This window comes from Choloepus didactylus, chromosome 20, assembly GCF_015220235.1.
Source record: "Choloepus didactylus isolate mChoDid1 chromosome 20, mChoDid1.pri, whole genome shotgun sequence".
NCBI lineage: Eukaryota > Metazoa > Chordata > Mammalia > Pilosa > Megalonychidae > Choloepus > Choloepus didactylus.
The window spans coordinates 11888028-11911006 of record NC_051326.1 but is presented as its reverse complement, the minus strand read 5'-3'; the positions used below and the strand labels follow the sequence as shown (position 1 = coordinate 11911006).

General features: G+C 34.5%; 1 protein-coding gene across 8 annotated transcripts in view; it reads left to right on the top strand.

Annotated features, from left to right (window-relative positions):
* ATAD2B (ATPase family AAA domain containing 2B) overlaps nt 1–22979 on the top strand; it is a 207189-nt gene that overhangs the window by 136431 nt on the left and 47779 nt on the right. For 6 of the 8 annotated variants that reach the window (XM_037812951.1, XM_037812948.1, XM_037812949.1 and 3 more), the window contains 3 exons: nt 2268–2453; nt 17869–18004; nt 20576–20772. In XM_037812951.1, coding sequence (XP_037668879.1) covers nt 2268–2453; nt 17869–18004; nt 20576–20772 — 519 coding nt within the window. The remainder of the gene's footprint in view (nt 1–2267; nt 2454–17868; nt 18005–20575; nt 20773–22979) is intronic. The other 2 variants (XM_037812947.1, XM_037812953.1) reach the window with 1 other exon arrangement.

Here is a 22979-nt window from a genome sequence, read left to right as displayed (position 1 = left end):
AAAATATTCCCAGGATATTGGTATCTCATGTGGTTGGGTTAAGTATCAACTCAGGTAGTTTTACATTCTTGGACCATGGCTGTTAGAAAGTCTAAACAAGCTTCTTATTTTTCTGTATTCAACTTAGACCTTTTCTTTTGTTTGATATTGTTTCCACTCTAGGTTTTCAAATATAATTTTAAAAATTCTACACAGAAGGTATTTTCCTAAGGGCTCTGGAAGTCAATAGAATATCATAATCAGTTTTGTTAATGTAAAGAGGATTGAATGGAAAGTGGAAGAAAGAAATAGAAGAGAACCCTTACTCTTTTAGAGCTGGTGATGTTTATACTCTAGTTCATTCTTGCAAATACATTTGAACCACCTACAGTGCCGTATTATTTACCTCTGGCTCTGTAAAGTTTTTATTGTCACTTAGCCTTCTGTGACTGTGCCCACCGTCTTTTATATATGTCAGCAGCTAGAGGTTCTCAACACATATTCTTAGAAAACCTAACCCAGAAACACTGGAATGAAAGGCAAAGTCTCACTTTTCTTTTTTAAGGCATGTTGTCTTATCTCTCTTGTGCGCTGGGCTTGTGGTAATTTGTGTGACTGAATTAGTTGGTGAGTTTTCTGAGGTTTTTAGTAAGCTATAGCTCATTAGTCTTTCTTGTATAATCGTCTTTCTCTCCTTGCTGACTCTCCCCAGTTTTACCAGCACGGAGTGGAGAGTTGGAAAGTGACAAAAGGAGTCAATCACTGTTTTACACATAACTACCTGATTTGGGTGACATGTAATATATATATTTTTAAAGAAATTCCTCACTTGCCTTTGTGCTCCTGTGTGGTTCCTTCCTTTTGCCAATATTTATACTTGTTTTTCTCTTATGAATCTTGTACAAGAACTTTGGAAAAAAAAAATCTTTGGATTTTCAAGTTCCAGGGTAGAAGGGGTGCCTGTTTGCAGAAAAGGTCAAAATTTGAGAGTTCTAAAGGAATTATAGTGTACAACTGTTTTGGATTGGTGGATATGCAAATATTAAAGGAAGGGAAGGAGCAAATACTGCTTTTGATGTGAGTGATCATAAAATCTACATTTTTTTCCCAATTTAGGGGTAGAAATTTTATTTGAACATCTTTCATCTGGTTTATTATTGAATTAGTGGTGTATTTTATTTCACACAGAAGGTTTAAAGCCGTATAAATGGAGTATTTTAAAAATTCATGCAAGTGGTAAGCTTACTCATTAAACATAACTAATCCTTTTGATTCTTAGAAAAGTTTAAATAATCCTGATCATTGTTAATCTTAGATTTACAATTCTATATCTTACATAACACATAAGCTAATCATAATGTGTTGGTTTGAAATAAGGGAAGATAAATAGAGAATTTTAGGAATAGAATTCTCAAATTAGTTTGAAGAAACACGGTCAGATTTTTACACTCAGTCTTAAGCTTGTTAGAAGTATTGAAAGTATGTCACATTAACATTTGAGAATTTGTTGATGAGCTATTGAGCTGTTGATTTTTTATTTTTATTTATTTATTTTTTTTATGTAAAGGGCAATAGTTCTGCTTTAATAGCCAACCTGGTCCTTACTGGTGTGTGTTGGCAGATAAAGACTGAAGCTATGGTCAGGACTCTTTAACACCTGAGGAAAAAGTCATTTTGTATTTTTTGTCAATGGAAGTGTCTAAAGCACTCTTTGCCAGTTTACTTATTGCTTTTTAGAGCAGTAATGGTGTTTTGTGACTATTTTATGGAAGATTGAACTCTAAGGTAATAGAAGGTAAAAAAGCGGTTCAGCAGATAGTTCATTAATTTTAAGCACTAGGGTGGTGTGTTTTGGTTAAAGTGTTTATTTCATTCTTATGTAGAGTGATTTTAGACAGTATGCACAATATGTCTTCCATTTCTTTTTTGTGTTACTATGGGTGACATATGGGTGCAAGTTTATGTCTATATTTGCAGCATATTTTATAGTGGTCTTTTAGCCACATCTTTACATGATAAATAAATGGAGTAATTTGATACATTTATACTAGTAATATATATACCTAATAGGAATAATAAAATGGCAAAAAGACCCTTTTTTTGGTGGGACAAGGAAGGATAGAAGCTGTATGTAAGATTTATGCATCGTATCTTGAAGAACTTAAGTATTTGGGCTGAAACTAATGATTTCAATAGGCCTGACATATTTCATGTATTTGGAGGTTACTGGGTAGACTTTAGAATAATATCAATTTGTGTTTTTTAATGCCATTTTTTTCCTTAAATAGATTTTTCGTGAAGCTCGAAGAACAGTACCTAGTATTGTTTACATGCCTCATATTGGTGATTGGTGGGAAGCTGTCAGTGAAACTGTGAAAGCAACTTTTCTGACATTGCTACAGGATATACCATCATTCTCACCTATATTTTTATTGTCTACCTCTGAAACCATGTACAGTGAACTGCCTGAAGAGGTAAGAAATAACCAGATATTCATCTTTGCTTATTATGGTGTTTTAAAATGGTTGGCCTTGTAAATTGGACACACTTTAATTACTGTAAAATCAATACCATTAGAGTTCATACCCTAATGCTACCATTTATTGGCTGTGTGACTTAAGACAAGTTACTTAATATTCTGAGTTTCAGTGTTGCGTTTTGTTCTTTTTTTATATAGTAGTAATATCTTCCTCAGTGTTGTCATGAGGATTGAGATAATAGCACAGACCCTGACATTCAGTAACTGCTAAGAAAATCTTAGCTGAATCAATATTAATTCCATTATAGTTGGCCTCCTCATCCTTATCATTCTTTAGATTATTTGGTGGAATTTGATCCCTCAGCTCTATAGTTGGTAACATTATGGTAAGTTGAATGTTATTACCAATATGCATATTTTTCAAATCTGAGATTTGGCTTTCAGCTCAAAGCCAACTCATTTACTGTATTAGAATTAAAGGTGAAATCATAATTGATTCATAAAAATTAGTACATCAAATCATCTGAATGAAGTTGATTTTTTAAAAATTGTTTTAACACTCTGAGCATGTTAGATCCTGAAAGTCTCCTTTAGAATTGCTTAGAAATATTTTTTCCCAGGAGAGACAGGAGGAAATGATGTTCATAAAAAAGATTTACATGTTCTAAATGGTAGGATAAAATCTTGATTATGTAGTTTTCATGATTGAGGTATTTGTTTATTATTGAGTTCTTTTGTTATGTTTCAGTCTCTGTTAGCTATCTTGCTAAAATGAATCTGTACAATTTGCTGCTCTTGTAAGCAAAGTATATTAAATGGAGAATAATTAAGTTTTGCTTATTCAGAATCTGATGGTATATGAAATGAAGACCATCAACCAAAATGTTTATTGGTGGGGGGGGGGGGGGGCAATAGAATTTAGTAGAATACTGTAGTAACAGTCAAAAAAAACCAGGGTCTTTTGATTTTGGATAAATATTGAACCTAGATTAGACAGTGTTTTGGTGTGATACAATATATTTGAATTTATTTTGGAAAACAAATAATACAAAATGTTTGGTACTATATTAGTATTATAAAGTAGGAATGCAGATGGCATTGATTTCAAAGATGGGCTGAACCTAAACATAATCTAGGAGCCACTCTTAAATAGTTTGATTATAATATTATGAAAAGAAAGAGAAGAGATATTGAAAATTTGGGGTAATTAAGGGTTCTAGTTGAAAACATATAGTTAGGTTAAATTTTCCCTCCATGTCAGTAAAACAGTCTGATGAGCCCATCTTCTTGATTACAGCAACTTATGTATTGCCTACTCTTGTGGTCCACATGCATATGTAATGTTACTTTTTTTTTTCTTAAATAAAGTTAACATTTTATTGTATACATTTTCAGTGTTGCTTTATTGCCATAAATTTTAATGGATTCAGAAAGCTTATTGGTTAATATATTTATCATTTGTTCACCAGTACCCTTAATTGGGAGCTAACATAATAGGAATTTACTAGCATTGAATCCTGAAAATTCAGCTTTTTTTCCTTTTTCTCCTGTACTCTGCCCTTCTTAACTAAATAGTTTTGAAAAATTTTTCATTTTTCAAAGATGGGCTGAACCTAAATATAATCTAGGAGCCACTTTCCTAGATTATAACTATAAGGGTATTTATCATAGCCTTTGTTCCTAGATTAGGAAGCTACTAAATATCCTATAGTAGCGGATTAAAGTATAAATTTACTTCATGAAATACAATGCCCAATGCGGCCATTAAAAATATTAGTGGAAAATGTTTAATGTCATAGAGATATATTTAAATATATTGTTTATAAAAGCAGGTAATAAGTTAATATATATGATATTCTTCCTGTTTATAAAGAAATAATTAGAAGCTTATATACAGAAATGTTAATAGTAATTATCTCTGGGTATTGAGGTTATGGTAATTTTCATTTTCTTGTTATTTATTTGTATTTTCTAAATCTTCTGTAATTGCTGCTTTTCTAATCAGAAAATAAGCTCACTAGACATAAAAAGAAAAGGTTCTCTATTCTGTTATTAAAAGTAGAACAAAATCAAAAAAGCTACCATGGGAATAGTGTTTTATCTGGAATGCAGAACTGCTGCATTCCAGTCTAGAAAACATACAGTGGGACAAAATGAGAAAATCTCCTCTTTTAGGGCCCTTATAACATTCTCTTGTAAATATTTCTTTGTAGTCCAGTAGTCCCCAAAGTAAGTTTGTACTCAGGACAGTGCATTGGGATTCCAGACAAAAATATTCTAATTTCTATTCATTTAAATTTTTTATATTATCTTAAAATATTTGCATGTGTATTTTATAGAAGTAATACACTAGTAGAATCATACACATGAATATGAATATACTGGAGGATATATTTTCACATTTTTTACTACTGAGGTATATGATTTTAAAAATTGGCAGGAAATCATTGCTATAGACCTGCTGTTCTCAAAGTATAGTTCAAGAACCCCTGGGATTCCCCAAGATCCTTTCAGTGGATCATCAGGTTCTGCCTTTTGCAACTACATATCAGCTTAAGACTGGATTTTCTGCATGTACTTCAATAAAAACAACATATTGCAATACATTGAATGTAGAAACAGAAATGAGAATCCAGTTGTCTTCCATTAAGCCAAACATTAAAGACTTTTAAAGAAATGTAAAGCAATGCCATTTTTCTCATCAAATTTTATTTTAAATTTTATATATTTCATATTATATATTATATTTTATAATTTTTTGAAAAATATATTTTTCCAAAGAACAGTATTTTTTATGTTACCATATAATGGAATGGGTCTATTTAAAAAAATTAATAAATAATTTAGCATGTTCTCAGTTTTAATTTTTAATATGCAAATACTGACTGGTAAATCCCATATATATGAGTTCCTTGGGGGTCCTCAACAATTTTTGAGTGTACAAAGAGGTCCTGAGACCAAAATATTTGAGAACCTGTGATCTAGACCATAAACTTTTTGTGGGAGAGGACTTTCTTACTCACCTTCACATCTCCAGTTCCTAGCACAGTACTAACACATGGGGATTACTCAGTAAATATTTGTTGAATGAATAAAGGAACTAAGAATTGAATCACCACGTAGGCTTTAAGTAACCCCTGCCAACCTCTTTCCATTTTTGCATTATTCTAGTCTAAGGAAATTTGCTTCTTTAGACCCTTTCTGAGGATAGAGAATTTTAGCTGAGGTATATGGGTATTGAAAGTTATTCCTGTTCAGGAGAATTTAAAACAAGAGATAATTGAAGGTTGAGCACAGAAAAGAGACTTAAAGAGGAAGCAGAAACCGTAGAGATACTTAGAGGAAGGAAAGCAAACCTAGGCCATAATCACGCTTGTATTTCTGAAGAGATTCACAATATGTGCTTCAATAATAAATTATTATAGGCAGGCTTAAGCCATAATTCAGTGTGGTGGAAAGGAATTTTAAAGAAACACTTCTTTAGTTATACTGATGAAAGTAAAGTTTTGGCATATAGCATTGGCCATCTCTAGTTTCTTGTCATTTTGTCTCTGGGTTTATGGTGGGACCTGGAGGGGTGAAAATAAGTAACTTCAGGAAAAAAAAAAAACAGATGGGGACATCAGAAACTCAGATGAGTGTTCATGCATACAAGGGAAATATCCTAATATTAATTCTTGGTCATAAAACAATTATATGAATCTCCTTAACATCTAAATGGAAGGAGATTCTCACAAGTTTTTAATCTAAAATGTTAATAAATGAACATTAATAATTACTATTTTAAGATATGTAAAATATTAATGTTTATTTTTATTTTGTGGATTGTCTACCAATATTGTTTTGGGGAAAGCAAATTTTATTCTTGAAAGCTTTCTTGGGTTCCCCTCTGTGACCTTGTTTTCTACGCCTTTGCTCTTCAAGATCTTGACTGATTTTTTAAAAAAATTGCGTTAAAATATATATAACACAAAATGTGTAATGTTTACTGTTTTTAATTGCACATTTCAGTGGCATGAATTACATTCCCAATGTTGTGCGGCCATCATTGCATTTAATCTATTTCTGAAACTTTTTTTTATAACCTCAAATAGAAATTCTGTATCTGTTAAGCACTTATTCCTCATTCACTTCTTCCTAACCCCCGGAAAACTTTCATCTTCTTTGTTTGACCTACTTTCTGTTTCTGTGAATTTACCTATTCTAGATATTTCATGTAAGTGGAATCATACATCATTTGTCATTTTGTACCTGGCTTATTTCACTTGGCATAATGTTTTCAAGGGTTATCCATGTTGTAACATGTATCAGAACGTCACTCCTTTTTACGACTGAGTAATAGTATTCCATTGGATGTAAATATCACATTTTCTTTATCCTTTCTTCCGTTGAGGGACACTTGGCTATTGTGAATGAGGCTGCTATGCACATTTGCATACAAGTATCTGTTTGGGTCTCTGTTTTTAGTTCTTTGGGTGTATACCTAGGAGTGTACTCCCTGGATCATATGATAATTCTATGTTTAGCATTTTGAGGAGCTGCCAAATTGTTTTTCTCAGCAGCTGCACCATTTTACATTTCTGCCAGCAATGTATGAGAGTTAAGTTTCTACATATCCTCACAAACATTTATTTTCTGTTTTTTTTCCTGTTTTTTTTTAGATTGTAGCTAAGTAGGATGAAGTGATATCTCATTATGGTTTTGATTTGCCTTTCCCCAACAACTAATAATGTTGAACATCTTTTCATGTGTTTATTGGCCATTTATATATATATATTTTTAGAGAAATGTCTATTTAAGTCTTTTGTCCATTCAGATGTGTTGCCTTTTCACTCTCTTGATAGTGTCCGTTGATGCACAGAAGTTTTTATTTTTAATTAAGTTCCATTTATTTTATTATTATTATTTTTAAATTGCCTGTGCTTTTGGTGTCATAGTTAAGAAATCATTGTCAAATCTAGGGTCATGAAGATTTGCTCCTATGTTTTCTTCTAGAATTCTATAGTTTTAGAATTTAATTTAATTAGTCTTTGATACATTTTGAGTTAATTTTTGCATATGGTATAATTTAAGGGTCTAAATTCATTCTCTTGCATGTGGATATCTAATTTTCCCAGCACCATTTGTTGAAGAGACTTTTCTTTTCCCAGTGAATAGTCTTGGCACCCTTGTTGAAAGTCAGTTGACGATAGATGTGAAGGTTTATTTTTGGGCTTTCAGTTCTATTCCATTGGTCTATTTGTCTATCCTTATGCCAATACCACACTATTTCAATTATTGTAGCTGTATAATAAATTTTGAAAATGGGAAGTGTGTGTCCTCTTTGTTCTTCTATGAGATTTTGGCTTTTCAGGGTCCCTTACAATTCCATATGAATTTTAGAATGGGTTTTTCATTCCTGCAAAAAGGCTGTAGAGATTTTGATTAGGATTGCATTGAATATGCTTGTCACTTTGGCTAGTATTATCATCTTAACAATAATGTCTTCCAATCTGTGAACACGGAGAGCTTTCCTTTATTTAGGACTTTAATGTCATTCAGCAATGTTTTTTAGTTTTTAGTGTACAAGTCTTGTGCCTCCTTGGGTAAATTTATTTATTCCAGAGTATTTTATTCTTTTTGGTGCCAATAATATGGAATTGTTTTCTTAATTTTCTTTTCGAGTTGTCTGTTGCTTATGTGTAGGAATACAACTCAGTTTTGTGTGCTGATCTTGTATCTGTCAACTTTGCTGAATTCATATATTAGCTCTAGTAGTTAGTTTGTGTGTGTGTGTGTGTGTGTGTGTGTGTGTGTGTGTGTGTGGACTCTTCAGGGTTTTCTGTATATATGATCCTATCATCTGCAATAGAGATAATTTTACTTCCTCCTTTCCATTTGGGATACCACTTATTTCTTTATCTTGCCTAAATGCTCTGGCTAGAACTTTCAGTACAGTGTTGAATAGAAGTGGTGAAAGCGGGCATCTTTGTTCTGTTCTTCATCTTAGGGGGGAAGCTTTCACAACTGAGATGATGTTTGCTGTGAATTTTTCATATGTGGCCTTTGAGTTGAGGAAGTTCCCTTCTTTTCCTAGTTTATTGAGTGTTTTTGTCATGAAAGGATGCTGGATTTTGTCAAATGTTTTTTTCTGCATCGATTGAGATGATTAAGAAGATATAACAGTTATAAACATATACACAGCTAACAATAGTGCCCCAAAGTGTATGAGACAAACATTGACAGAATTGGAGAAATAGGCAGTTGTGTAACACCAGTTCAAGACTTCAATACCCACTTTCAATAACAGATAGAACGACCAGACAGAAGATCAATAAAAAAGTAGAGGACTTGAGCAACACCATAAGCCAATTAGACCTAAGAGACATGTAGAAAACACTCCACCCAGCAATAGACGAATGCATGTTCTTTTCAAATGCGTATGGAACAGTTCTCTAGGATAGACCATATGCTAGGCTGAAAAACAAGTCTTAATAAATTTTAAAGGATTGAAATCATACCTTATCTTTTCTGATCACAATGGAATAAAACTAGGAATCAGTAATGGAAGGAAAACTGTTACTGAACAGTAATGGAAGGAAAACAGTTATAAACATATACACAGCTAACAATAGTGCCCCAAAGTGTATGAGACAAACATTGACAGAATTGGAGAAATAGGCAGTTGTGTAACACCAGTTCAAGACTTCAATACCCACTTTCAATAACAGATAGAACGACCAGACAGAAGATCAATAAAAAAGTAGAGGACTTGAGCAACACCATAAGCCAATTAGACCTAAGAGACATGTAGAAAACACTCCACCCAGCAATAGACGAATGCATGTTCTTTTCAAATGCGTATGGAACAGTTCTCTAGGATAGACCATATGCTAGGCTGAAAAACAAGTCTTAATAAATTTTAAAGGATTGAAATCTACCATATCTTTTCTGATCACAATGGAATAAAACTAGGAATCAGTAATGGAAGGAAAACTGGAAAACTCACAAATATGTGGAAGTGAAACTACACTCTCGTAATCAACCAATGTGTCAAAGAAGAAATCACAAGGGAAGTTAGAAAATACCTTGAAACAAATGAAAAAAAAAAAAAATACAACATACTACACCTTATGGGATGCAGTGGAGGCATTGATCAGATGGAAATTTATTGCTGTGAACACCTACACTAAAAAATGATCTCAAGTGGATAACCTAACTGTGTATCTTAATGAACTAGATAAAGAAGATCAAAGTAAACCCAAAGGCAGAGGAAGGAAATAAAGATTAGAGTAGAGATAAATGAAAGAGGTAATAGAAAAAACGGAAAAATCAACAAAACCAAAAGTTGGTTCTTTGAAGAGATCAACAAAACTGACAGAAAAAAAAGAGAGAAGACTCAAATTACTAAAATAAGAAATTATAAAGAGGGGACATTACTACTTACTTTACAGAAATAGAAAGGGGTTATAAATGCATACTACGAACAACTATATGCCAACAGATTGGATAACCTAGATGAAATGGACAAATTCCTAGAAATACACAAACTACCAAAACTTACTTAAGAAGAAATAAAAAATCTAAATAGACTTGTAACAAGTAAGGAGACTGAAGCAATGGAGCCCTCCTAACAACAAAAGTCTAGGACCAGATGGCTTCATTTGTGAATTCTACCAAGCATTTCAAGATGGATTAACACCAAATACTTCTTAAACTCTTCCAAAAAATCAGAGAGACAAAGAGCATTTTCTTACTGATTTTATGAGGCCAGCATTACCCTGATACTGAAGCAAGCAAAGACACTGCAAGAAAACTACAGACTAATTTCCCTTATGAATACAGAAAATTCTCAACAAAATATTAGCATGCCAAATTCAGTAGAATATTAAAAGAATTATACCCCATGACCAAGTGAGATTTATCCCAGGAATTCAAGGGTCATTCAACATAGGGAAAAGCAATCAGTGTATTATGCCACATTAGTAGAATAAAGATCTTGAGTTTTTAAACTGTTAATTTTCCCTATTACAGAATTTTCAGAAACCCTACCTTCAAAATTCATGACTAACAACTTTATTTAACATTTTAATATATAAGGCAAAACAAAAGATTTAACTAATGAAAAAAAATTGTGCCATTTATGCAGTTATTTTCCAGGTACTGTATTCAACCAATTATATATATATTATTTAGTTTAATGGTTCGATAAGAAAGGTATTGTTATTTTCTGTTTGACAGGTGAGGAAACTGAGGCTTACATTGGTAAAGTAACTTACCTCAGGTCTCACAACTAGTATAGTAGAACAAGGATTTGAACCCAGACTTTCTGATTCCAAAGCTCTTATATTCTCTAAGTCTGAAGAGAAACCTCTTTTTGGGTTTTGTAATGCTTAGTCTCAATGAGTAATCAGAGAAATGGAGAATTTCATATTTACCAAGTTAGTACCAGCCATTTTTCATTCAGCAAAAATCTATTAAGTAGGTCACTCACAGGGCAAGATGGCGGCATAGAGAGGAGTGGAAGCTAAGTAGTCCCCCTGGAACAACTACAAAAAACCAGAAACAACTAGTAAATAATCCAGAATAACTGTGGGGGGACAAACAAGACCATCCATTCATCATACACCAACCTGAATTGGGAGGAATGCCCGAGAACACAGCAAAAAATCTGTAAGTAGAACCTGCAGAACCAGGTCGGGAGACCCCCTCCCCCATAGCCCGAGCTGCAGAGCCGCGTGGTGCCACAGAGAAGCTCTCTCCCAGCAAGCGAATACAGCTCAGCTGAGCTCCAACTGGGGTTTTAAGTAGCGAGTGTGAACTGCTCACTACAGGTACGCAGCCCCAAAAAACAGACAGAGGCTTTGGGTGACGACTGACCTGGGAGAGCCAGAGGGTTGCCTTGGACTGGGTCTGAAGGGGACTATCTGTTTCTTCTTTGGCTCAGTGGAGAAAGCCCCAGTCATTTTCAGTTTCCAGGGCTGTGACTCTGGGAAGGGTGGAGACGCCACAAGCAGAGAGCTAGACCATTGAAATGCTAATGACCTCCACCTGAGGGGTCTGTCTTCTCTAGGAGGAAAGGGGTGGGGCCCTTTCCATTCAGAACCAGACCCCACAGCCTGGGGGAACACGGCCATACCTCCTCACACCAGTCAAGAATTATAGGCTAACAGGCGTCACCTGCTGGGCAGAAAAGCACAGTGACCCGAGGCATCAAAGGGTGGAACAATTTTCTAAGACACACCTGCAGGGAAACCAGATACTGAATATTTCTTCCCACTGGGACCTGAGCCTGTTCTGGTCTGGGAAAACCTGATTTGGATAACCAAGGAAACCATGCCTAGACAACAGAAAATTACAACCTACACTAAGAAAAACAAAGTTATGGCCCAGTCAAAGGAACAAACGTACACTTCAGCTGAGATACAGGAATTTAAACAACTAATGCTAAATCAATTCAAAAAGTTTAGAGAAGATATTGCAAAAGAGATAGAGGCTGTAAAGGAAGCACTGGACATGTATACGGCAGAAATCAAAAGTTCAAAAAACCTACTAGTAGAATCTATGGAAATGAAAGGCACAACACAAGAGATGAAAAACACAATGGAAACATACAACAGCAGATCTCAAGAGGCAGAAGAAAACACTCAAGAACTGGAGAACAAAACACCTGAAAGCCTACACGCAAAGGAGCAGATGCAGAAAAGAATGAAAAAATATGAGCAACGTCTCCAGGAACTCAAGGATGAAACAAAGTACAATAATGTACGTATCATTGGCGTCCCAGAAGAAGAGAAGGGAAAGGGGGCAGAAGCAGTAATAGAGGAAATAATTAATGAAAATTTCCCATCTCTTATGAAAGACATAAAATTACAGATCCAAGAAGCGCAGCGTACTCCAAACAGAAGAGATATGAATAGGCCTACGCCAAGACACTTAATAATCAGATTATCAAATGTCAAAGACAAAGAGAGAATCCTGAAAGCAGCAAGAGAAAAGTGATCCATTACATACAAAGGAAGCTTCATAAGACTATGTGCGGATCTCTCAGCAGAAACCATGGAGGCAAGAAGGAAGTGGTGTGATATATTTAAGATACTGAAAGAGAAAAACCACCAACCAAGAATCCTGTATCCAGCAAAGCTGTCCTTCAAATATGAGGGAGAGCTCAAAATATTTCCTGACAAACAGACAATGAGAGACTTTGTGAACAAGACACCTGCCCTACAGGAAATACTAAAGGGAGCACTACAGGGTGATAGAAGACAGGAGTGTGTGGTTTGGAACACAATTTTGGGAGATGGTAGCTCAACAATGTAAGTACACTGAACAAAGGTAACTATGAATACGGTTGAGAGAGGAAGATGGGGAGCATGTGAGACACCACAAGAAAGGAGGAAAGATAACAACTGGGACTGTGTAACTTGGTGAAATCTAGAGTATTCAACAATTGTGATAAAGTGTACAAATATGTTCTTTTACAAGGGAGAACAAGCAAATGTCAGCCTTGCAAGGTGTTAAAAATGGGGAGGCATTGGGGGAGGGATGCAATCAGCATAAACTAGAGACTGTAACTAATAGAATCATTGTATTATGCTTCCTTTAATGTAACAAAGGTGATATACCAAGGTGAATGCAGATAAGAGGGGGGATAGGGGAGGCATATTAGACACTTGACATTGGTGGTATTGTCTGATTCTTTATTCTACTTTGATTTAAGGTTATTTTTCCTTTTGCTGCTTCCTAGCTGTCATTTTTTTTGTTTCCTCTTTCTTTTGCCTCTCTACCTTCTTTGACTCTCCCTCCTGCCTTGTGGAAGAAATGTAGATGCTCTTGCTTAGTATGAGCAGAATGTTCAATTAGGATGAACTTAAATGTTTGGAAGTGAACAGGTGTGTTGGCAGCAAGATGTGAGAATAACTAACAGTGCCGAATGGTGTGTGAATGAGGTGGAAAGGGGAAGCTCAGAGTCATATATGTCACCAGAAGGAAAGTTGGAGGTCAAAAGATGGAAATGTATAAAACTGAATCCTATGGTGGGCAATGTCCATGATCAACTGTACAAATACTAGAAATCACTTCATGAAACAGAACAAATGTATGACAATACAATTAGAAGTTAATAATAGAGGGGCATATAGGGAAGAACTATATACCTATTACAAACTATATACTACAGTTAGTAGTATTTCAACATTTTTTCATAAACAGTAACGTACTATATCAATACTACAAGTCAACAATTGAGGGGGGTTGGTTAGGGATAGGGGAGGTTTAGAGTTTCCTTTTCTTTTTTTCTTTTTTCATCTTTCACTTTATTTCTTGTCTGGAGTAATGAAAAGTTTCTAAAAATTGAACAAAAATTAAGTGTGATGGATGCACAGCTGTATGAGGGTACCCAGGGGCAAGTGATTGTACACTTTGGATCTTTGGATAATTGTATGGTATCTGAACAATCTCAATAAAAATGAAAAAAAAAAAAATCTATTAAGTACCTGTTCTGTGTAATGCAATGTTCTAGAAAGTTTGAGTTTGTTTAAGGCAGATCAGTGTCTCTTCTTTCTATCCACAGTGTCTAACATAGTTTCTGGACCCACACACACCAGGTACACAAATACATATATACCCATATGTCTCATCCAGTAAATCTTTGTTGAGTGAATGAATGAATGAATGAATAAAAGAGGTTAAAAACATATACACAAACACAGCCAGTTATATCCAAGAATTTAGAGGGAAGAGATACATGGAAAAAATTATAATATAGTATCAGAAGTGCTATAATAGCATAATATATAAATACATGATACATGAAAGAAATAGTTAATAAAGCGAACTTTATCAAAAATTTTAAAACTTTTCTCCTCAAAGGGCACCATTACAAAAATGAAGAGACAAGCTACGGAATAAGAGAAAAATATTTCAAATGTATCAAATCACATATATGAAAAAGGACCAGAATATAAAAAAAACCTCTTGTAACCTAATAAAAAGATGACTACAATTAAAATGTGGGCTAATGATTTGAATAGACATTTTACCAAATCATATGTATAAGTGGCTAATAAGTACATAAAACTGTCCAGTATCATTAGTTGTTCAGGAAAGAGATACTGCTGCACACTCACTGAAGTAGATATAATAAAAAAGACAGACAATGCCAACTACTGGCAAGGATGTGGAGAACCTCGAACTTTTACCTGGACTGGTCTGATTGTAAAATGGTTCAGCCAGGTTGGAGGAGTTTGGTATTTTCTTAAAAAGTTAAACATCAATTTACCACATCACTAAGGAACTCCACTACTAGGTATCTACCCAAGAGAAATGAAAACATATGTTCACTCAAAGATTTGTACATGAATATTCCTGTTAATTCATTATAGCCCCAAGTTAGCAACAACCCAAATGTTCATTAGTATGGCTAAACAAAATGTGTATACATACAGTGAAATACTATTTAGCAATAAATGGAATGACCTATTAATACATACTGCAATGTGGATAAACCTCAAGATGTTATAATAAGTAAAAGAAGCTGAACACAAAAGATTACCAGTTGTATGACATAAAAATTTCTAGAAAAGGCAGTTTTCTAGATAATGAAAGCAAATCAGTGGTTGTCTAAAATTGGAATAGCTGGAAAGTATCACTCAGAAAGCATGGCTTGAGTGGAGAGTTAAAGAAAGGTGTTTCAGGAAGAAGTAACTAACATGTATAGAGATCCATAGGAAAGAGAGTATAATTTGTTCAGGGAGTTTATAAGAGGCTTGCCTTGTTGCAGCATGAAGTTTGAGTCTCGGAGTGTCAGAAGATAAGGCTAGAAGTAAACTTAGAGAAGAATAATTTAATCTGTTAATAAAATGAAAGATTCTATTGATTACTTAATTATGAAAGATTATGAAAGATTACTGTTGGTAATAACCTAGCAGGAATATCTGGGGATTATTGTAGTCTTACTCCTGGTTTGCTTTTGTAGATACAAGTCCAACATAATGTTGAAAAATTATCATAAGGAAGGATATTCAAAAGTGAAACTAAATGGTTTACTACCCTTGAAGCAAAATCATGGTAGTCCTCGGGTACGGAGTTAATTTTTTAACACTCAGTTAATGTTAACTATTTCTGCTGTATCTTATCTAATGCCTTTTCACCCCTGGTTCTTGCAGGGTCTCTCTGCTTACCTCTGTTACAGCACTTACAGCCTGGTATCATAATGCTTTCTTATGAAACTCTAAAGATCCTTGACAGCAGGGAGCATATTTTCTTCAGTTTTATAATTGCAACGCCTGGTGTGGTGTTTGGACATAATAGTTGTTCACTAGTAAATTGGCTTTCCAGAACTTTCATTTAAGAAGGGTCTTAGGCACCCAGGGGAGTGAATCTCCCTGGCAACGTGGAATATGACTCCCGGGGAGGAACGTAGACCCGGCATCGTGGGACGGAGAACATCTTCTTGACCAAAAGGGGGATGTGAAAGGAAATGAAATAAGCTTCAGTGGCAGAGAGATTCCTAAACGAGCCGAGAGATCACTCTGGTGGGCACTCTTACGCACACTTTAGACAACCCTTTTTAGGTTCTAAAGAAGTGGGGTAGCTGGTGGTGGATACCTGAAACTATCAAACTACAACCCAGAACCCATGAATCTCGAAGACAGTTGTATAAAAATGTAGCTTATGAGGGGTGAGAATGGGATTGGGAAAGCCATAAGGACCAAACTCCACTTTGTCTAGTTTATGGATGGATGTGTAGAAAAGTAGGGGAAGGAAACAAACAGACAAAGGTACCCAGTGTTCTTTTTTACTTCAATTGCTCTTTTTCACTCTAGTTGTTATTCTTGTTGTTTTTGTGTGTGTGCTAATGAAGGTGTCAGGGATTGATTTGGGTGATGAATGTACAACTATGTAATGGTACTGTAAACAATTGAAAGTACAATTTGTTTTGTATGACTGCGTGGTATGTGAATATATCTCAATAAAATGATGATAAAAAAAAAAGGGTCTTAGGAACATAGATCAAAGGGTTGGAGGAACTTGTGCATGAAATTAGTCAACAAAAAATACTGGGAGGGCACAAGGTGAAATTTTATAAACTCTTAAAAGGATTTGACTGTGGATTGAGGTAATTAATTCCTCATCCAATTTTGTATTCTGATGTCTACTTCTCATTGTTTCTTTTCTGTCTTAGCATTTGAGAGCTGGAATTTAGGGATTATATAATTTGGTTGTGTCTGTTTATTCCCTTTGTGACCTCAAGCAAATTACTTAAATCTTTCTAAGCTTAGTTTATGTATCTGTAAAATGAGAGAATAGTATGTACCTCGTCTTTTTCGTGAGGATTGAATGAAATAACATTTATGAAATTTTTAGTGTTAACTCATAGAATCAACCCAGTAAGTGGTTAGACATGATAAACTGAATGAACTATCCAAAGTTTACTAAAAGTATGTGGTTAAATTTGGACTAGAATCCCAATGTCTTTAATCCTAATCCAGGTTTTGCACACTGTCCTGCTTGGTACTTCTCTCCATATTAGTGACTTTGTCTCTTTTAGTTGCTGTTTTCAGATTGATGTCGTCTGGGAAACAAAATCACAAGCTTTATTCATTCAGTATATGCTTATTAAGCTTTACTATTTACCAAGTATTGTGGTAGATAAAGGAAAACAGATAAAGAAGGTAGAAGATAGGCCTTCTAGAAAAACATAAAATTTAAATAAAATGTTAAACATCATGGTAGGCAAATGTGGATGATATTAAAAGGATTTAAACAGTTTATCTTTGAAGGGGGCTGTCTGGGGTCAGAATCTTTATAGAGCAGGTGAGCAGATGAGAGGTAGATAAGCACCAGATGGAAGGAGCAAAGGGCTGTAAGAATGTCAGGCTTATTTTTGCTTGGGGATGTTTTGTGGAAAGTGGTGTCATTGTGGAGCAGCCTGTGAAGAAACCAAAGGTGTAGTTTATTTTCAGTGGAGTTAGGATTTCAGAGGATGCAGTGGAAAAGAGCCCATGAAGGGAAATCAGTGGATAGGAAGTATAAAGAAACATGAGGACAAGAAGGCAGTGTTGGTAGTATTCTTCCAGTTCCTTGTTGTAGATTCTGGGTATTTTTCAGCTCTTACACAAAAGCTCTTTGATATTGTTGTCATCTGAGTCTGTTGCAATCAACTTATCCTTCTTGTTATTTTCTACCCTCTCTCCCAGATATAGCCTCATTTATTAATGATTTGGGCAACAGAATCATTCTTCCACTCTTGTTTATCCATGAGGTTGAACCTCTCAATAGCACAGGCTAGGACTAGGTTAGCCCTAACCCCACATGAATGTTCAATAAATATTGAAAATGGTACTGGAAATAGGAGAAATTGTAATTTGGTACATTATGTGAGCTTTTAATCATCTATATTTAATGTCTTTTTTTGTGTATGTGTGTAGGTTAAATGTATCTTTAGAATACAGTATGAAGAGGTCTTGTATATTCAAAGGCCTATTGAAGAAGACAGAAGAAAATTTTTCCAAGAATTGATTCTCAATCAGGCATCAATGGCGCCACCACGAAGGAAACACACCGGTAAAGCTCCTAAAGTCTTTAGGCAAATGGGGGGATGGAGTTAGGAAATAACCTCTCTTGGAGTCAAGAATTTTTAAACATTTCTTCATGGAAGTGAAGGCACTTTGTCAGGTTCTTTTTATCTTGAGAATGACTCATGTAGAAGTGGCCATTGTGTTCACCTAATTTAAGGAGATTGAGGGTACAGCCTAAATGTTAAAGCTTTACTAATAGGGGACAATTAATAAAGTATTCCCCATAAAACCTTATCCAGATGCTCCAGTAGATTTCACGTTCCAGTACTTAGAAAGTCAAAGAAAAAAGTCTTCTGTTCTGCTGTTTTAGTCTCTTTACATACTCAGGAGTTGAACTATCAAGTTGTGAACACCAGGTGTTGCACTGATTAATTTTTGGACTAAGAACTGTTTTTTCTGGATTGTTTTATTTATTGATTACTTTTTCAAATATTTATTGAGCAACTGTTTGTTAGATGTTTTATTTATGGTAGCCACTTAGAAATCTATCATGGCTTTGTTTTTCTTTTCTTCTTGGGTTTGGATTCAAAGAGCAACCTTAATAATATGTCATATCTTTGTTCCCTGACTTAAGTAAGGACTGCATTCTAAACCATTCAAAAGAGAGTTTCTTTTCCTAATCTTAAATGTGCATTAAGAATAAGATCCCTGCCTCTGTTTCCTACATTGCTAAGGCAATGGGTTGGCTTAATAATAGGAATTTATTGGCTCATAGTTTCAGAGGCTAGAAGGCTTGCTTCCTCTCGGTGTCTGTAGCCATGTTCCAGCTGCCTAGCAGTTCTAAGATTCCTTGCCTTTTCAGTCACATGGAGATGAACCTGGTGATCCCTTCTCCTTTCTTTACTGCATTCCTGCTGACTTCCAGCTCCTCCCTATAGCTTTTTCTCTATATCTGAATTCCTTCTGCTTATAAAAGACTGTAGTAATGTAGATTAAGGCCCACCCTCATTCAGTTGGGTCACATTTTAACTAGAAACATCTTCAAGAGATCCAGTTTACAATGAGTTCACACCCACAGGAACCCTGATCAAGATTAAGGTCATGTTGTATTGGGGTACATAATTCACAACAATTCCCTAACTTGGTCTTTCCTCATCTACCAGGAAGTAGCAATCCTGTTTGGTAAAAATTTTAAAGCATTTTCCCCCTTGTTCCATCTTTTATGTTTCATGTAGCAGTTCTTGTAGGATGTTAAATAAATTCGCTTTCCTGCCAAGTCCTTACTTTTTCATATTCTGTCCAGTTTTTAATTTATTTGTTCATTTTTCATTGGCTGTATTATCCAACAATGTAATAATTTTGTTGTTCTTTAATGGCTCCTTTCCAAATTTTCTCAGAGTATAAAAAATAAACACCAAGTGGCTATAGTTGTATGGGTTTTCCCCTAGAAACTTTGGCAAACTCAATATGTAAATTACACATTTTAATTATTAGTTGTTGCCACCTGTTAATCTAAATATCAGTATTTGAAATATTTCATTATGAAACTGATTAATCGCATAGATCTGAATTTTCTACATTTAAGATTGTCATAGTTCTTTTTCTTTATTAGTGCTTCTGTTGAGTTTCATTTTTCTTCGTAGGGACTATTTAGAAATCAGTGAGAATACTTAGGTTTTTTTAATCCTGAGCTTCTGTTTGATACCATGAAAATCTTTTAAGAAATTGGAGAGCACTATGGTTAAGAAAGTTAATATTTTGTCTTTTATGATTTTTTGTTTTGGCTTGGGGTAAATAGTGATACCATAGATTTTTATATAAAACACTTTAGTCTTGGTTTCTTTCCTTCTCCTCCATGTCTCTGGTACTCTTTTTTCCTTCCTACCCTTTTTTTGTCATCTCCCTGTAGTTCCATTCACTATCCCTCTGGTGTTATATTAAGAATATGAGGGTAGAAGACTTACCTAAAACCAGAATCCTATTGGGGACAGGAAAAATCAAAGAATTGTTATTTGTCCATTTCACCTTTCATGCATATAAGGCAACCCCATGATGAGAAGCAGTTTTTAAACAAGGTTGACTTAAGCAAATCAGAGTACAGTACTTCACCTTGAAGATATTCATGTTGATTTAAAGTATTTCTCTTATGTTGTGTGCAAATAATATTTCAAAGTCAAATTATTTAAAATCCTTTGCCTTTTAAAGGAGTTCTATTGTGAGTTATTTTATAAGTGAAGCTATTCTCTCATTTACTTCTTATTTCCATTCATGTTTTTACTTGCTGTATTTGCATGGTTCACATATATTTGTAATTCTCCAGTGGTGGTGATGGTAGCACAACATTGTGAACATAATTAACAGCACTGAAATAGATATCTGAATGTGGTTAAAAGGGGAAATGTTCGATTGTATATATGGTAACAGAATTTAAAAAAAAAAAAAAAAAATCCCTGCAACTATGGAACTGCACTACACAGTGAACCATAAGTTAAACCATGGACTATAGTTCATTAAACAACAACAACAACAAAAACACCTTGAGGGAATGCCAGAAAAGTAATTTAGGTCCAGGCCCTACCATATTTGAAACTTAATATATTCTTCTATTTTTTTTTAGCTCTTTGTGCTATGGAAGTGCTTCCTCTTGCACTACCTTCCCCACCTCGTCAGTTATCAGAATCAGAAAAAAATCGGATGGAGGACCAGGAGGAAAATACTTTAAGAGAGTTGCGGTTGTTTCTCAGGGATGTAACCAAGAGGCTGGCCACAGATAAACGCTTTAACATCTTCAGCAAACCGGTGGATATTGAAGAGGTCTTGTTTCAGTAGTGTGCAAACAGTGAAGTTGAACTGGCTAAAAGAAAAAAATATATTGACATCTTTTTTTGGAAGGAAAAATAACAAAGGCATGGATGAATATTACCCCTAGCCTGTAAAATTTTAATCCATGTGAAAACTATCCAGGTCATCAGCATACGTTGGTGACTTTTGGGTAAAATTAGTAACCAATTTGTGTATCTTGTCTTAATTATTATTGATCCTGTGATCTCTTACTCTTCAATTTAAGAAGAGGATTAAAAGTTACTTTAGTAAAATGTCCATCCTGTACTATTTTTATTCCAGGATAAATTCTGCTTTCAGAAAGTATATTGGTATTAACCAATCACTACCAGTTAATACTGGCATTTCCCAAATTATGTATACCTCACTGAAAGAGGTGGCTAAGAAACCTGAAATTTCTTTGTCTTTCATATTTTGGAAATGCCTACGGCTGAGAGGCTGTTTGCAGTTAAGTACATCCTTTGCAGCAGAAATTATTTTTCTCTCCAAGGATATTCTCTGCTCCCAGTGGAAAATTTCTCACTTTCTATGTGTATTGTTTTGTGTGCTTGTGGGAGCATGGTTTGTGATGATGAGAAAAGAAATTTTCCATTTGGAATCTACCATAATAGTGTAGATTTTTGTTTTTATTTTCTTTATCCTGGGATAATGTAGTGTGTGGATGAACACAATGCAAGCTTTACTGGCCTCCTTCTTATAGTTCAGACTCCATGTTTGAACAGCTTTGGTGTTTTTAGTTTTGAATTTTTTTTCTTCATTTTCTTTTTTTTTTTACTATGTGAATTATAAAATGATTCAGAGTTTAATGTTGCATCTTAGTTGTGAAATCTGTGCTTTTGGACCTGAGTAGCTTCCTTTGGAAACATTACCTCATGTGTGACTAGGAAGAATGAGCTAGCATTATATTTTATCCTACCTGGCACATCTGAAATACCTGTTTTCCCTTTTAGTGGGGTAAAGGGACTATCTATAATTTTATTTATTTATTTATCCATAATACACAGTTTTATCCATTTGATCCCCTCAACAACCTTGCAAGGTTAGTATTATTTCTCATTTGCAACTGAGGAAATTGAGGCTTGGTTAGATCAGACAGTTGGCAAATAGCATAGCCAAAACTTGAAAGTTTTGAAAAGTCAGAGTCCAAATTCTTTACACTACATCATAGTTACCTTCTTTCTTTTTCAGGTAGGGTAATTTGCTTTTCCAATTAATAAATATTACTTGATATTTATGTAACATTTTTCCTCATACTGTTTTCAGATAATCTTAAAACCCTCAGCCACCTTTAAAGAGTGTTTTAAATGTTTATTGATTTATTATTTCAGATTGGGTATTTTGGATTCTGACACTTTTTAAAGGATGAGGGCTACCCCTGAGTCAACCTCTCATGCTTGGAGTAAACCAATTTTGCCTTTATCCAGGAAACTCTTTTTTTCTTTCTAACCAAAAGAGATAGTCAGATTTCAAATGTTATCTGTAATAGAGTAAAGGTTTTATAAATTATTGATAAGGCAGCCGAAGGGGATAAAAATTAGGAGATAGAAACCAGGTAAAAAAAAAAAAAATTAAGGGCTGAGTTTCCTCTTGTTTCTTCCTTTGTTCTTCCTTCTCAGGTTCATTCTGCCACTGATTCTTTGCTCTTGAAGCTATAAGCATAAGAGCCCCTGGAAGAATTAGAGAGGAGAAAACAAGATAACATTTAGATAACTTAAAACACAATGTTTATATTCAGATAATAAATTTAAAATGTCTACAAACTTTATCATATTCCAAAACAGACTGTGTTGAATTTTATAATTAAGCAGAGGTGCTCAAATCTTATAACCTTTAGTTATATAAATTCTTGTAGTGATTACAGTTTATAAACATTTACCACATCTTCTCAGGGCATGCCAAGTGCCAGAGTGAAGACTCCAACTAGTATCTTCTTAACTATTGCTTGTTTCAAGTATAGCTCCACTACTTCCCCTATAAGGAGAATGACTGGCTTTTCAGCACTTAGAGGTCAAAAAGTAAATTTAAAACAGACAGACACACATACCCCTAACATTTTTTAAATATGTAATCTTAAAATTTTAAAGATGTATTTGATTTATATTTGTGTGTGTGTGTATAATTTGAAAAGATCAAGACAATGATGCCATCTCAAACTATGAGAAAATTAACTTTCAATTTTA